At 29.3% G+C, this 17,060-nt stretch overlaps 1 protein-coding gene across 3 annotated transcripts; it reads left to right on the plus strand.

Annotated features, from left to right (window-relative positions):
• Nucleotides 1-13,162: 13,162 nt before the first annotated feature.
• Nucleotides 13,163-17,016, plus strand: LOC101247538 (ribose-phosphate pyrophosphokinase 4-like). 3 transcript variants are annotated; one of them, XM_004243155.5, is made up of 7 exons: nucleotides 13,163-13,739; nucleotides 14,860-15,175; nucleotides 15,417-15,512; nucleotides 15,628-15,696; nucleotides 15,782-15,910; nucleotides 16,562-16,661; nucleotides 16,749-17,016. In XM_004243155.5, the coding sequence occupies exons 1-7, from the start codon at nucleotides 13,618-13,620 to the stop codon at nucleotides 16,877-16,879; spliced, it is 963 nt and encodes a 320-aa protein (XP_004243203.1). In that variant the 5' UTR covers nucleotides 13,163-13,617; the 3' UTR covers nucleotides 16,880-17,016. The 3 variants fall into 3 exon arrangements, with proteins under 3 accessions (XP_004243203.1, XP_010323627.1, XP_010323628.1); XM_010325325.4 differs by having other exon boundaries at nucleotides 13,490-13,739; nucleotides 16,755-17,016; XM_010325326.4 differs by having other exon boundaries at nucleotides 13,490-13,739; nucleotides 16,785-17,016.
• Nucleotides 17,017-17,060: the final 44 nt, after the last annotated feature.

Raw genomic sequence — 17,060 nt, forward strand, 5'->3', positions numbered from 1 at the left:
GATGATCAAATGCACGTTGTTTGTAGAAATCTACACAATCGTATGTATCTCCATATTTAGTCTGTACCCAACCAAAATTAATAAAACAAGTAGACTAAGTTAGAACAAGATATACCTTTCAAAAACAAAACATACTCACGAGAACAATTCTTAGTAAATGGTAATACTACTACTTTGTTTTTCTTTAAAAAAAAGGAAGAATTTTTTTTTTCAAATATGTTATCAAACTTTGAGAAAAGACTTATCTAGGTCATTCGTTAGTATTTTATTCATTTATTCTACTTTCATTGAGAAAATGTTCATCTATGCCATTACATATTAATGAAAAATATTTCGATAGTTGTGTCCTAAGCCATTATTATACCCTTGACTCCAATTTTCAAGATCAAATGCAAAAATTGTGCTTAATCCGTTTTAGTTCATTTGTTTGATTGAATTTGATATGAAGTTTTAAAAAGTAATTTTGTTTTGAATCTTGTGATTTTAAAATAAATATATACAGAATATATCAAAGTGCTCTTAAATCTTGTTGTTTAAACATGTTATGGAAAAATTAGTATCAAATAGTTTTAAAAAATGGAAAAACATTTTTTCTCAAATCGAATTAAAAGAAAAAGTAAAACAAACAAATCGAAACAGTAACATGCTCAATATTCAACCACAACAAAGTTTACATTCAAAGAAGGAATTAAAGGGAATGTTCTCCATTTCCAGCGAATCATGTGACAAATAAATGTTTACTCTAATACAAAAGTGATATTATCAAATAAAATGTCTTTTGCGACTTAGAAGTATAATAAAATATTTTTTTTGAAAAAAAAATACCTTTACTGTTTTGACGGCTGGCTTGTTCAAATTTTTTAGTTGTTTCTCTAACTCCACATCCTCTAATTTGGATAGCTTTTTTTTGCCCTTCCACCCTATTATAACTTAACAAAAAATATAACATTAATAACGTTTTATGAATCGTTCTTTGATGTATCCTGAATTCATTTTTTTTTAATGACATGAATCTTAGGTGTTTTTGAAGAAATTAAACTAATTAATACAACATGAAAGCTCAATACTGAATTTTATTTGCTAGGTGTAAGTATTGATACCTCTGCTATTATAAGGAAGACATTGTTATATAGAGATGTAGAAAAGACTAAGTTGACTATTATGTACAAGATATTGACTTTTTGAAAGTTAAATAAATGTTGATTGGTCGTTTGTAATTAATAATCAAAATAATAATTAACTTCATTTGACCAAATCTAAAAAGACTTTGAATGCTTTTTTGTTGTTCATATCCACATAATAAAATATTTAAAAATATTTTTGACCATAGACCAAATATATTGTTTAGTCCGAAACCGAAATTAGATTATTTTTTAATTTTTTTTTTGAAAAATATAAAGTAATGTGCAAAAAAAAGATGCCAATGTAATATTTTGAACAAAGATATAATTTGAGGATAATTATAAACGATAATCGAAAGTTGAGGGGTGTTTTTTATTTTTGATAAATTTAAATAAAAATAAAAAAGGATGATTATACGTTCTTTGATCATAAATATTGTGTCAATATCTTTCGTTATATTTTAAGGTTGTATATGTCTTTACCTTCATTCTTTGGATTGTATATATCCTTGAATCTAACGGATCAACACGTGATATCATCTAAATGATTTGCTCGATTTTATTTATTTTTTTACTCAAAAATAAAAAAAAATTCACCCGACCCACAACCAAAATGGGTGGGACCAACATCCACTCTTCATTTTCATTAAAAAAAAAACCATCCTTTTTTTCTTCTCAACCCACCATAACCACAGAATCAAGAACACATCTTTCGAAGAAGAAGTTGACTAAACCTACTATTTTCTTCGCTTCCACTTTAAACATTGTTTCTTCCATATTCCAACCAGCTTCAACATGTAACATACCATACAAGTTATGTCAATATGTCTTTCGAATTTTTTAAAATAATGTGTAGCTTTATGCTTGCTAAAAATAAATCTTCATCTTCCTTTAGCACAGTAGAATCTAGTTTTATAGGTATCTTGTACATCATTTATTTCAAAAATAGTTTCGATGCATTTCAATTAGGGGTGTGCATTGATCGGTTCAGTTCGATTTTACTTGTTATTTGTTAAATATATCAATTTTTGATTTCCAAATAATTCAAATCAATAACCAACCCAATAACCTATTTCTAGTCGTTTTTAGTTAATCAATTTATGGTACTTAACGGTTCGATTTTCGATATAATCAATAAGAATATATATACATTTTATATATATATATATATATATATATATATATATATATATATAACCCATATGTTTTAGACACTGGACACATTCAAAGCAAAAAGTGTGAAAGTAACAAATGTTTTTCAGCAATTGACACATTCAAGTTAGAAGTGTGCTTGAAATTACAAAATGAAACAATAATTAGGATTTTAAGTTATAATGAGATTAAAGTAATAGGGTTTGTAAAATATTATATAATTAATTAGGGTTTACTGGTCTAGGAATAAAATAGTAAATTAGTATAGTGTTATTGGGTTATCGGTTTAACCATTAACAAAAATCATAAAATCGGAAATTGAACCAAGAATATTATTAAATCAATAGTGTTTTTTTCGATTCGATTTATTGGTTATATCAATTTTTGCACACCCCTAATGTGTATGCAGATCGTAGAGACTGTTTTGATAGATCCCAATAATTCAAATAGTAAACTATTATATGAAAGACGCATATTCGAAAAGGAGATACAATGATGAAGAAAGCACGATGATAATACTAGGAAAAACAAAACTAGCAATACAAATTATACGAAAACTGAAACAAATAAAATAACAAGGTAATAATAAGTGAAGAATAATATAATACGAGCGTAATGATAATATTTGTTTTATAGGAAAAAGGCATTTTTAATAAATTCTCGACTTTTTAGAGTCACCACTTCTATTTTGAGAAAAATTAAGAAAACCTTTATTTTCAAAAGACTTAAACAAATAAAATCATTTGAAAATATTTAAAAGGGTTCGGGGATTCTTATTAACGTCTTAAGAAGGTTTTGAAAGCACTTAAGACGTTCCGCTTAATGACGGCTATCCGACAACTAACTTTATATTTGGCTAAGACTTACAATTGCGATAAAAATACTCTTTAGAGTTGTTTGAAAAATTAAAGCCAAAAAATCATTACGGATTGCGTTTGAAAGAGAAAACTATTTATCTAAGTCAATTTTAACTTGTAAAATTTTTAGGCCTTTAACTCGATTTGATCGAGTCGTTAAAACCAAAAGTGGCGTTTTGCGGAGAACTGGATTTTTCTAACTTTTAAACTAACGACAAATAAAATAAACAAGTAATTAAAAGCAAGTAAAGAGAGACAGGAAAAGAGATTTGGTTCCAAATCCGGATTCTGTTCGCCTTGACCGTTTTTTGGACCCAATTATTTTGAGTTTTTGACCCATTTTCTTTTTGGGTTTCGACCCATTTTGTACATGTCCTAAACTAAATAAATAATTACACAAAAATAAATAAAGTAAAAGACGACAAGGACTTATTCCCGAAAATAAATACAATACGAAATGCGAGAAATAAAATGATCTAATCCATCTTCTCCGACTATCTTCAATTTTTAAAACTTCGGATCTGTACTTCAATTTTGGGGTGATTCGATGAAAAGAAATTGATTCTTAATGACTCTCTCATGTTGCAAAGGAGAAGGAGTTCATGACGAGCTCGGATAAGTTTCACATGTAACAAAATGATGGTAAAGATCAATATCAAAAAATAATAGGGTAATAATATGTGTAAGGCGAACAATGACAAGTACCAAAACTAATATGCAACCAAGGACTTGGCCAAACATTAGATACCTAGCAGAATATTACAACTCCAATCAAGCATGTTTATCCAACAATAGAACAATTACAGGATAAATGAAAAGGCTGAAATATATATATATATATATATATATATATATATATATATATATATATATATATATATATATATTGATATATAAAATTAATTATTTTAAATTGTTTAACTCGAGAAGATCGCTAGTTAATTATATCGAGGAGGTCAAAATTTGGGTGTCAACAATATTAATAGTGATAAGGAACTAGACAATATTGCTACTAATTTTCTATCTAATCATTGACCTCCATATCCTCCAATCTAATGTTATATCGTTCTCATTAAGTTGTAGGTCTGCGATCTCTTACTTAATTACTACTTCGACTTATCTCTACCTCTCCTTAGACCCACCATAGGCAACCTCTCACACTTTCTTATTGAGGCATTTGTGCATCTCCGATCTTCATGTAAAATATATTTTGATATATCTTTAGTTTAAATCACAAATTTCAAAAATATTTTTACTTAGAAAATTCAAACAAAGGAAGTAGTAGATGTTGGATAAATAGATGGCTAGCTCTCTTTGGTCCATACATGAAACTAACATTTATCATAATTATTATTTTTTACCCAATATTCGATATAAGTTTGATCAACTAGTTTAAATTCGTGCCTAATCTTTTTACCTTCTGAAATAAAATACTTTGTACTGAAAACAATTTTATAACCAAGTAGCTTATGAACTGAATCAAAGATTCAGACAAAACAATGAATAATTTGGGCCTGAGTAATTACGATCTGCTTGGGCTAGGCTAATGGATACATGTGCCTTGATCTATTGATTTATGGGAAAATTACATAGATAAAACAAATTTATATTATTTAATTATTCATCATAGTTATAGTTTGCTATAATTATCATTTGCGATTAACATTATACATTAATTACGTGGACTGGTTTCGAGTTTGTATAATTAACTACGTTTGTATATGTATAATTCGCCAGAATATACAAATACATATGTATAATATACAATTATTTAACATATATACATATACAATTCACCTCTCTTCTCTCTCTTGCTCGCCTCTCTCCTCCTTCTCTCAATCTCGCTAGCCTCTCTCCTCCCTTTCCCAGTGTCTTGCATATATACAAATGCATATGTATAATATATAGTTATATACAATTATATACCTACACAATTTACCTCTCTGCCCTCTCGAACTTCAAAAATACAAGTTTTTTAATAATTCGAATACATATCTACGTCATTTGATGGAGAATCTGTTAAACAATTTCTCCAAACTCTACGTATTGAATATCGTAGTTCATCTACGAAGAAGATGAGGCAACAACTTGTCAAATGACTTCAATCTTCCCAATAATACTTAGGATTGTGACCTATTTTGGCTATTTTAATTTGCTTTTCCCAATAGCCAAATTAAAATGACGTAGAATTTTTTTATTTAAAAAAAAAAAATCAAGCTACTTTTGTACTAATATTATTACCTTTATCACTTCATAAATCATAAGTACATAACTATAACACTCAAATCGAGCTTGCCTAATCTTTTTTCGAATAATAAACTATTTTTCTAAAATTTGCCTCAAGCAAGCCATCTAATTGTTCAAAGTCACATGATGAATTTATCGGATATAATTAAATGAAATTTGAGATTTGTAGAGAGTAACGTGTATTCAGATCTTACCTCTATCTTGTGAAGGTAGAAACTATTTTTTATAGATTTCAATTCAAATAATAGAGAATATGAAAGCAAATTTGGAAAGGAACAATAGTCAAGAAAGCACAATGAAAAATAAAGGGGGAAAAATAGCAACAATGAATAATACGATAACGGAAGAAAGTGAAATAGCAATATTATGGTTCATATTACTAGCTCTCTTTGGACAAGACACGAAACTAATATATATAATAAACCTTTCTTCACCTGATATTCGAATATTAATTTTGAAATCAACTAATTTCAATTTACACGACATTTCTTACCTTATAAAAATAAAACACTTCGTACTAAAAATAATTTGTCATACCCAAGTAGCTTATGAAACATTCAAATTTGTGTACCCAAAATTCATGTGGGCCTGAGTGCTTTACTATCTTCTGGGCCTGGGCTAATGGATACATTTGGAAAGCGAGCAACTTACAAAAATAATAGTCATAGGATTATTGAATTTTAATAGCTATAAGTATGATATTAACCAGAAAGAAAGAGAGGCAGCGTTAAATCGTAAAGAGGAATTATATGCTTGAATAAGATAATAATTTCAAATTTAATATTAAGGCAATTGAATATTAATGTGCAATTATAATTGTTATTGTTACTTTAATGTTGAATTGGAAAGAGCGAAACACGGAAAAAAAAACGAGTTGAATTGGAATGGGAATATAGAAGAAGGGGAAATTGGTTTATTTGCATAAAATAATTTTAAAAAGTGGTGTTAACATTAGTGGTCAATTATGATATCATGATAATGTAATTATGAGGTTATAATTAGGCAACAATAGGTTTATTGTTTAAGATATTTAGTGATTTATAAGGCGATAAAGTTGTGATACTGCAAATATAATTCCCAGTTAATGCACTGATGACTTCTTATTCTTCGGTGGTAGTTAATTATTTTTTATGGGATTCTTATTCTAATTATAACATTATAATTCAAGTTTTGTTTTATTGAAATGAGTAGTTAAATATTAAGGGTATTGTATTTTATGAATATTATTAATATTAGGTTATAGAATGAAGACTTAATCCTAAGCTTGAAACTTGGATAAATATGAAAGTTGACATCTAGCTAGTTGACATCAATATTAGGAATTTGATTATAGATTTGAGTGAGTTTTTGGGTTTAGGTTAGACTTATAGTAACATGATTGTTGTTATTTTTGAAATTTTATTGTGATTAATAATGTGAATAGATTGCTTTGAGTTGGAAGCACAACGAAAAGGAAAGACTCAAGTCTCATAGTGATTGTTCAACTATTTGATGCAAGTGGATTTCTAAACTCTTGCTAAGTGTACGAAATGCGTGTATTTCCTTGTGGTATATGTTTGGGAGTAATGAGATTTGATGATGGGTTGACTTGTCTACATTGATTAATTATAATGATAAAAAGGGGCAATAAAACACGATGTGATTAATTATTTGTATGCGATGTGTTAAGAATGGTATGAGTATTGGTGTTAAAATGTGAATGTTTACTACTATAGAATGCGGATTGTAATCCGAGAATGCCAAAGCATATGAGCTTTAACTGATGTATTATTTGATATCATATTGTGCACATGCATTGACATGAGATTGGGTATGAGTAAAGGTCTAGCACGTGGAGATCGTCGATGTAGAGATCGAGTTATGATTATTTGGGCATGTGGAGATCGTCCGTGCGATACAAAAGTTATGATTATGATTTGGGCACGTGGAGATCGTCCGTGCGAAATTTGTTTGATTTATGATGGTGCATTGAGATCGTCCGCACAAACACGTGGAGATCGTCCGTGTCGGTATATAGACCTCGCGAGTCCCCCATGGGTCATAAACTCTCGATGATTTCCGAGGAGTATTATGTATATACGGTTGAGAAAGAAATTGGTACTCTGAGACATATCACTTCATCGTGTCATATTGCATTGCATCCCATGAAATCCTTCATTCTTGATGATTATGTGTTTTATTGATAGTTGGAAAGCACTTGATATTTAGTTACCTGTATTGGACGAACTTGATCTTGTGTGTTGTTGATATTGTGAGCGCCTTTTTGTGAAAGTTATGATTGTTGAATATTGAGTTTGTAATTGAGGAGGTATAATTTGTTAAAATGATTTTGATGAGCTAGGTGCTACGAAAACTGTGAACTGTTAGGTTGGGCTGATTCTTATGCAGGTTGTAGTTGTGAAGGTTTGGTTGGTGTTTAAGGAATACTCGTATTTTATCCCCTTAGCTTGTGTTTAGAAGTTTACTTGTTGGGTACCGTGTGATTTCGTACTCACCCCTTGCTACTACAATTTTTTTGTAGGTTACTAGCCCGGATTTTGTGATATTTTTTTTCTCCTTGTCTGAGGCTTCTTGGAGATTTGTGAGGTAGCTGTTTCTCCATAGTTATGACCTTGTTTAATTCTAGAAACAAGTTCATTTGAGACTAGCAAAAGAAGCTTGGCAGGGGACTATTTTTATTGTATAATTACAAGTGTATAGGACGAAAAATATATGTACTTGTATGTGTATATACAATTTATTCACGCTTTATACAAACAGAAACACAATTTATATATTTCGCTTCTATTTGTATAAGTGAAAAAAGCGAGGGTGGCGAGCGAGATTTGGGAGAGTGGCGAGCGAGATCTGGAAGAGGGGAGAGAGGGGAACAAAAATATATGTATTTTTACAATTTTCTCTGCGTTATACAATTAGAAATAATTTTTATACACTTGTATTTGTATAAAAAGTGAGGAAGCGAGCGAGAGACTGGAGGAGAGTGGCGAGCGAGATATCTGGGAGAGACGCGCCTGACAATTTTATAGAAACGTTTGCTATGGAGCCAATTAAATCAAACTCTAACTATTCCATTTATTTTAGGTTATTAGTTTGCTATTATGTACAGTTTTTCCTTAAAAGAAGAGTTATTGTGTGATCACTAAAATTAATTAGGATAACTAATTATTAATTAGTCTAAATTAAGATGTTAAAATTTAAGATTATAATTAATATTATCCTTAAGCGGCTATTATTAGTTTTAAAACCACATATTTTGTTTCTAATTTTATATTTTATATTATGTAACTGCTTCCAAAAAATTGTTTTTATAATTTTTAAATAGTTATTTACTTTCTTATTTGCAAGAGTCACTTTCGAGCAATGCATATGCCTCATGCCCCCATTTGATGAGGGGAATTTTTGCTATACAGAATATAGATTCTTCTGCATAATTTTTTTAAAAACTTTTTGAGATTTTAAGCTAATTAGATAATTATTAACATTTTTTCCACAATTCATGTATGTAAATATTGGTTGGAGCCCACCACTTCATCATTGTCCTATATGTTCTCCTTATTTACCGCTTCTGTAACGTAATTTAATTTAGGAAAAAGGGTTTGATATATCTCTCAACTTTGTCATTTAGAGCTGATATATCCCTCGTTATAAAAGTGGCTCATATATGCCCTTATCGTTATATAAACGGCTCACATATACCCCTGCCATTACAAAATGGCTCACATATACCCTTTATTTAATGGAAATTAAAAAATTAGTTTTAAATTTATATTTGTTACTTCTAATTTTTTTTAAAAAATTATTTAGGGGTATATATAATTCTTTTATCAAAGTTCAAGGTATATTTTTTTTCATACATAAATTATTTTTTTGACTTCTTTTATTATAATTATTTGAGTTTCTTATTCTTAGTTTGTTTTTTCTTTCATTCCTTAGTTTAAAGAAAAAAAATTATTTAAACTATTTTTTTTGTGTGTATTGTAATTTAATTTCGTATTCGAAGAAAAAGTTTGGTCATCTATAATAAGTTTTACAAGAATATTAGTGAAACATAAATAAATTTGATTATCAAAATAATAATTATAAATTAGTCATTAAAACAAAAAAAGTCAAAAAAAACTATGTTTGACAAGGATTAAGTTTACTCATATGGGATTATATTTTTTAGAAAAAAATAATAAAAATTTAGATTAAAATTATTATTTTTTTCATTTTCGTTAGAAGAAAAGGGTATATATGGGCCATTTGTTTACAAGTAGGGGTATATATGAGTCACTTTAATAACGAGGGGTATATCAGCTCTAAATGACAAAGTTGAGGGTATATCAGACCCTTTTCCCTTTAATTTAATTTTATATATTTACAAATGATCTAAAATTTAATTTTAATTTGAAAATTAGAAGTTATATTCGTTAAAAAGGCTAAAATTTAAAAAATATTGCAACTTAGATTATAAAGCTAATAAAATGTAGTAAAAATTTAAGAAATCCCATACTGTAATTCAATAATTATACTTTGTCCCAACAAATTTAGTATTTACTAAAAATCCCTTAAAATTTTTGTGTCGTGATACTTTAGACTCTAGTGATACATGGTAAATTTAAACTGTTAAGAAAAAAATGGGGAAAAAATGGTACATTTAAACTTGTTAACTAAAATAGCTTAATTTACGGTAACAGATCATTAATCAGCATTAAAATAGCACGTAATTGAATATTAATTTCAAATTTTGAAAATCAAAGATTATATCATCTATTTTGAATACAATTTTCAAAACCGCATGATACATAGAAAACATTATGATACACAGCAAATTCATGTATCAATGCATCGTCTAAAACACTATACACACTGATTCAAAATGTATCAACAAGCACACTTGATGGATTCAAAATGTATCAATGCATCATCTAAAACACTATACACACTTGATGGATTCAAAATGTATCAGCAAGCACACTGATTCAAAATGTATCAGCAAACACTTCATGTATCAATGCATCGTCTAAAACACTATACACACTGATTCAAAATGTATCAGCAAGCACACTTGATGGCGCAGTTATTGAAATTAATCACTGATACATGATAAAAATTTACGATAAAAATTGGGAATAATTTCAGATTGAGTTAGTAGGTTTCTTTTTTTTAACATTAAAGACAAAAAGGAACAGATTGATTTTTCAAAGAGTTCAAAACTATAAACAAATATATATAATTTAAAACTCTTACATAGAGAAGAATTAAGAAGAAAAATTGGGATCGTCTGTGATAATTGGGTCGGCATCGACCCGATTTTCAGCAAAATCATCAACTTGGATTTGATCAAGCACAAGTACTAATCCCATGGCAAAGGCACAATCAAACCCAGGCTTTATTGAGAGAGAGAAAACGTTTTTTCCAAGCACCACAAGAGCACACGCATCCAATTTTCAGAAATTTCAAATTTTTTGAATTTTGAAATTCAAAATTTCATATTAAATGTTGTGAAATATTTTTAATTAAAATTAATAATTCAAAATTCAAAAAGTGGAAGATTGAGTGTTTTAGTGGAGAAAAAATAGGCATGATATGGGGAAGTGTGTGTTAGAGGAGAGAGAAGAATATGTATCTCTAAACTTCTACTAAAATTAAAAAAAAAATTATGTAATATTTAAAAAAAGAAGGAAAAATTAGAGAATATTAAACTTATAGTTGTGTATTTAAGTTATTTTTCCTAAAATGTACATCTCTATAGTCCTTCTTTCCTTATTTGTGAATCATGTTATACGGCAAATAAAGGCACACATATACTTATAATATACAATTTTATTAATAATTTTTCTTTATAGATGTATCAAGTATCTACATGTCATTCATTTAAACTACACAAAATAATTGTAAGAAAGATACATGTAATAAGGAAAAATTATTGGTTAAGGAAATTATCAAAATTTAATGTTTACACACAATAGAAAATAAGTACAAAGTAAAGAGAATTTGCTTGTACGTTTTGTCTATGACACATTACACTGTTTGTATAAATTAATATCACTTTAATAAAAATCTATGTTAAACTAATTGTTATCAAATAGATAACAAAAATATATATATTTTTAAGTACTCATTTCTCAATCTCAATCGAGATAAAACTTTTTTGCAAGAGTGACCTTTCTATAATAGCAATAAATATATATATTTTCATCCACTTACATCTTTTAAATCGATCGATACTTTAATCTCTCACTCGGTAAATATTTTTTGATTACAATTGATACTTTGGTCTTTCACTTTATTGACACTCTTTTTATTGTTTCTTTAAGTGATTGAAACATCTAACGCTAAACTAATGACCAATCACGACTTTTAATAACTTACCATACGAAACAAAGAGAGCTGGACAAATATAATTAAGAAATTTGATATCTATTTTTGATGGTATTTTAAATTAGAAGATAAATAATCACAAGAATAAATGATAAGAGGACTACTATATATAGTTGTAAGGTAAAAAACTATATATATGTAAAATTGTAAATTGATAACTGCACAATAGCGGTTATTTGAATTTTAAATTTTAAATGATATATTGTGATCGTTTTTATTATGTTATAAACGATACGTTTAATTTTTTGCTATATATTTATTTGTTAAGAAAATTAATTTTTTTGAATTTAATTTTCTAGATTAATTGATAAATATGCATGTGAAATATATCTTAAACTGGTTTTATTTTTTCTCAGGGTAATTATTTTAGATAATTTAGTTATTCTTTTATGGTGTATCTATGATTTAGGAGCATTTTAAGTATAAAATTACCATACTTTTTTTCAGAATTTACCCTACTTGTAGGGGGAAAGAAGTTATCATATTTGTTTTTTTACCGTATTAATAACTTTAAATTATTACCTATGATACTTTCAATTAATTATTTTGAATAAAAGGTAGAATTTCTTAAAAAATTAAAGTTTTTAATTCATTAACTTTATAATTAATAGGGGTATAATAATGAACTTATTATGTCATTTCCTAATAGATATGTCAATTCAAAAGTGGACAAATACTTCGAGATATAAAGAGAGTAAAAATATCTAGAATAAATTTCTTTAAACATATTAATAACTTTTTTTAAATCTTAAATTTACGACAAATTAATTGTTATAATAAGTAAGATAATGTAATAATTTTAAGAAATGTTCATACATAACTTAAATTGTTTCGATCATAAATAATGTGATGAAAGGATAAAGGAAATATCATTTTCTAAACTTCTTTTTTTTTTTTTTTTAAAGGAAGTTAGTTAATTTATACAAAGATATGATATTCTTAGCAAGAATCAAATTCTATATTCGAATAAAAGAAAGTAAATTTTGCGGATATAACAAAAAGATGAGTTCAATATGTGTCACAGAATATTGTCTATTTTTAATATGATTAATTTAAGTAAGCAAGTTTTAGTAGGTTAATTACTAATTAAAAAAATATTATGAAGTATTTATTTTTACAAATTAGTCAATGGCTAGTTGATTCATGACTGATTGAATTAGCGTGAATATTGTGCAGAAGAAAGTCGTTTTGCTTTATTATTTTTATTTATAGAATAAAATATAATTCAACGACGTTTTGATGATTACGAATTGAAAATTTTCTTTTTAGAAAATAATTATTCAGATAGAAAATACGGAAAAATAAGTTTCATAGCATTTCATTTCAAAATAATTAATAATATCATTTTGTGCTGATTCCAATTTAAATTATTTTATTCTTATAGTGTTTACTTATACATTATATATAATTACATTATCAAATACCAAAAAGTATTTTTTCCTTGATAGTAATTGTCATTTTTCGCTTCTCTTAATTGAAGTGTTATGAGAAAATTATAATTTATACAATTTATTTTACATAATTTTCATTTTTATTTAAAAATATTAGTTTAATTTCAAATATTATTCGGATTAACTTTTTAAAAAATAATCTCTTTGTTTCGATTTATAAAAAATTTCACATATTTTTTAAATATTTTAAATTATCAATTATTATTATTTTTAATATATTTTAATAATTTATAAATATATAAATTTTATTTTCTCGTGAACAAATTTTTGATAAATTTAAACGGCTCAATTCTCGAGAAACGAAATAGGGAACAAACATCTTATAAAAATTTAGCTAAATAAGCAGCAGACAGTGTTGCCGGCAAAAGTGAGAAAAAAGCTCTGTGAGGCAAAAAGTCGCCGGCGTTTTTGACTGTAAATTTTCCGATGGAGAACGGTACGTCAACGAAGAAGCAAGTGCTTCTATACTACTGTGTTGAAATGGAAGATGTTGCTCGCAAAATCGCTGCTGATTCTGACTGCATTCACCTACATTCCATTAACTGGAGGTAAACAAAAACAAAATTCTCCCTTTTTCATTTCTTCTTGTTACTCAGTTGAACTGTGCTATGTCATTTATAAAAGCTTAAACAGTTTGTACATAGATTTCGAAGTTGAAAATTGAAAATTTGAGTATTTTAAGTTTTTGGAATTTGAAATTCCATTTTGCGGGTAAACAAATTGAAGTTTTGTGAGTGGAGGTTCCGAAAACCCGAAAATTGGTTTGAACCAATTTTTGGGAACTGGAAAGTATAATTTCATGGCCAAACAGTAAAAAAACTATGGACAAACGCTAGCTTAGTTCATATGTTCTGTAACACAGTATCTATAAACTATTAAGTTAATATATTGAGTTTGTGTGTTTATTATATTTCTTCCACATACCTAAAGTTCAAATCTTCGTTACATATAATTTGCTTTAAAAGATTAAGTGATAGAGGAAATGGAATCAAAATTCTCCTGTTTTGCGTTTGAAGTTACTATTTGCCTCTTTGGTGACTGAGATACAGTTTTTGTTGACATAGAAGACTGACATGGTTATCTTGACTAAAGAATAATCTACTCAAAATAGTGCTGGAAAAGTGAGTTAATTTTTCCAATTACATTTTCCTAATCAAACATTGACGCATTGACTAGTAAAGTTTCACTGAGAATCGACTTAGCAAGACTTGGGGAAAACAACTTTGATGAGATCTTTCAATGTAATGTACATCAACTGCCTCAGACCCAAATTAGTGTTACTTGTAGCTGAGATCTTGTAGTGTTACTTGTGGCTAAGATGCTTTTGAGCGGAGGGTCTATGGGAAACAGTCTTTCTACCTCAAAGGTAGGGATAAAGGTCTGCATTTATTCTATCAGACCCCCACTTATGAGATTACATTGGGTATGTTGTTGTGCGTATCTTTGAGGGGGGAAAGGTGGTAGTTTATTGTTTGCAAAGTTAGTTCAAGGCTTCAATTCCTGCCCACTTAGTTTCTGAGACCAAATAATGATCAATTGGCAATGCGTATACTTAAGAACTCATCTACCTTGTTTACTGATGGACCTACAAACGATGCTGATATTTGTTAAATAGTTTGCGTTGATTCTTTTTGGGACAAAGCTAACAAATATTTGTGCATGTTCCAGGAGTTTCGAAGATGGTTTTCCAAATCTCTTCATAAACAAAGCACACAATATCCGTGGGCAGCATGTTGCTTTTCTGGCATCTTTCAGCTCACCAGCAGTCATCTTTGAACAGCTTTCTGTGATTTTTGCACTTCCGAGGCTGTTTGTTGCGTCTTTTACGCTTGTATTACCATTTTTTCCAACTGGGTCCTTTGAACGGATGGAAGAGGAAGGAGATGTGGCTACTGCATTCACCATGGCTAGAATACTATCGAACATTCCAGTCTCGAGAGGTGGTCCAACCAGTGTAGTTGTCTATGACATCCATGCATTGCAGGTTAATTTTACTTCTTTCACATAATTTTAGGTCATCTGTGCTCTGCTTAACATGTTTGCTTAGGCTACATGTATGTCAGATTCTTTAATTGACCTTCGCAAGAAATGGTATCTTTTCGCTAGTTTGCTTTTCTATGTTACCCGATACTCCAAAAGCTAGGTTGATAAGACCAACTGGCCTCATAATGTGTTCTTAGCTCAATTACTTCTCGAGATATTTATGTTCATGTGTCTATCTGCAGGAGAGGTTTTATTTTGGAGACCACGTTCTGCCTCTGTTTGAAACTGGAATCCCGCTGTTGAAGCAACGGCTTCAGCAACTTCCAGAATCTGAGAAGGTGGACAGATTTGATGTTAAATATATTTATCCTAGTTTTTCAAGATGAGGACTTGCCCTAGTAAATATGACTATTTGTCCAGTAAGTTGTCGTCTTAACAGTTGTTTAATTCCAGATTGTGATAGCCTTTCCTGATGATGGAGCTTGGAAACGGTTCTACAAGCAATTGGGCAACTATCCCGCTGTTAGTAAATAATAGAAACTCATTTCCTTTGGTTTCTCTCTACTAACTTATATCATCTCGAACTTAGTAGATTTTCTTCTCCTAGGTAATTTGCACTAAAGTCCGGGAGGATGATAAGAGAATAGTCAGGCTTAAAGAGGGTGATCCTGCCGGCTGTCATGTGGTCATTGTTGATGACTTGGTCCAATCCGGAGGTACCCTGATCGAATGCCAGGTAATCCTGTTTCTTGAAGTACAAATGTTCTGATTATTGTGTTTTGAGTCCTCAAATTTGCATCACGATGATGATTTTAATTCTTACTGTTCGTCCAGCGTCTATCTTCTTTAGTTCTAGGGTTGTGAAGCAGTCATATGTATAGAACTCTGGTTATTCCTTCCCTTATTTCATATTCACAGAAATGTTTGAAGAGGTGTTATTATGTGCATTCAATAAGTTTTCTGATTGCTTCTTGTCCCTTGTTACTTGATTTTGTATAGCAGTAGGGAACATGTGTTTGTTCAAATTCCGTATACATGCTAATTTCTGTATATTTAGCTACACCCCATGTTTTCTCTACCCACTTCATTTTTGGGTAACCTATCCTTCTCAACCTGTTAAGTTAAACCAACCATTAGTTTCTCCAAGACCGTCAACTTGCGATTTTCAGCTACAAAATTTCATAAATAGACACAGATCAATATTCCTCAATAGTTATGGGACTGATTTTTAAAGGTAGAGTATATGACAAGCATCACTAATTGGACAAGGCAATATTGAAGCTCCCAACATGACAACTAAATGAACGTGCTGTGTTTACTTTTTACTTGTATCAGTATTTCTGGCACCCACTAATGCTTTGTTTCTTTGGCCTTTTTGGTTCACCAGAAAGTTTTGGCAGCTCATGGTGCAGCAAAGGTTAGTGCATACGTGACCCACGGAGTTTTTCCAAAGCGGTCATGGGAGCAATTTTTGCACAAAAATGATGGTAACTAACTACTGTATTTCTATCCTTAGTTCTCTCCTTTAAAGTTAACTAGTTTCTAACTCTTTCCAATACGCTCTTCGACTTGAGGCTCAGAGAAGGCATTCACATACTTTTGGATCACAGATTCATGTCCCGTCACGGTGAGAGCCATAGCTAATAAAGCTCCTTTTGAAGTTATCAGCTTGGCTGGATCAATAGCTGATGCACTTCAAACCTGAGATCATTGTTTGCTACAACATCTATATGACTGTTAAAAAGTTGTGCAAGAAACTTGTAATATGCTGAGTCCCATTGTAATAACATTGTTCACTATGTCGAACTCATTTACTAGAAGCACAACTACAACTTGCATTCACTAGTTTCTTGCACATATTATATTATCTAAGATGTTTGGTCTTA

This window comes from Solanum lycopersicum, chromosome 7 (genome assembly GCF_036512215.1).
Source record: "Solanum lycopersicum chromosome 7, SLM_r2.1".
In the NCBI taxonomy this organism is placed as follows: Eukaryota; Viridiplantae; Streptophyta; class Magnoliopsida; order Solanales; family Solanaceae; genus Solanum; species Solanum lycopersicum.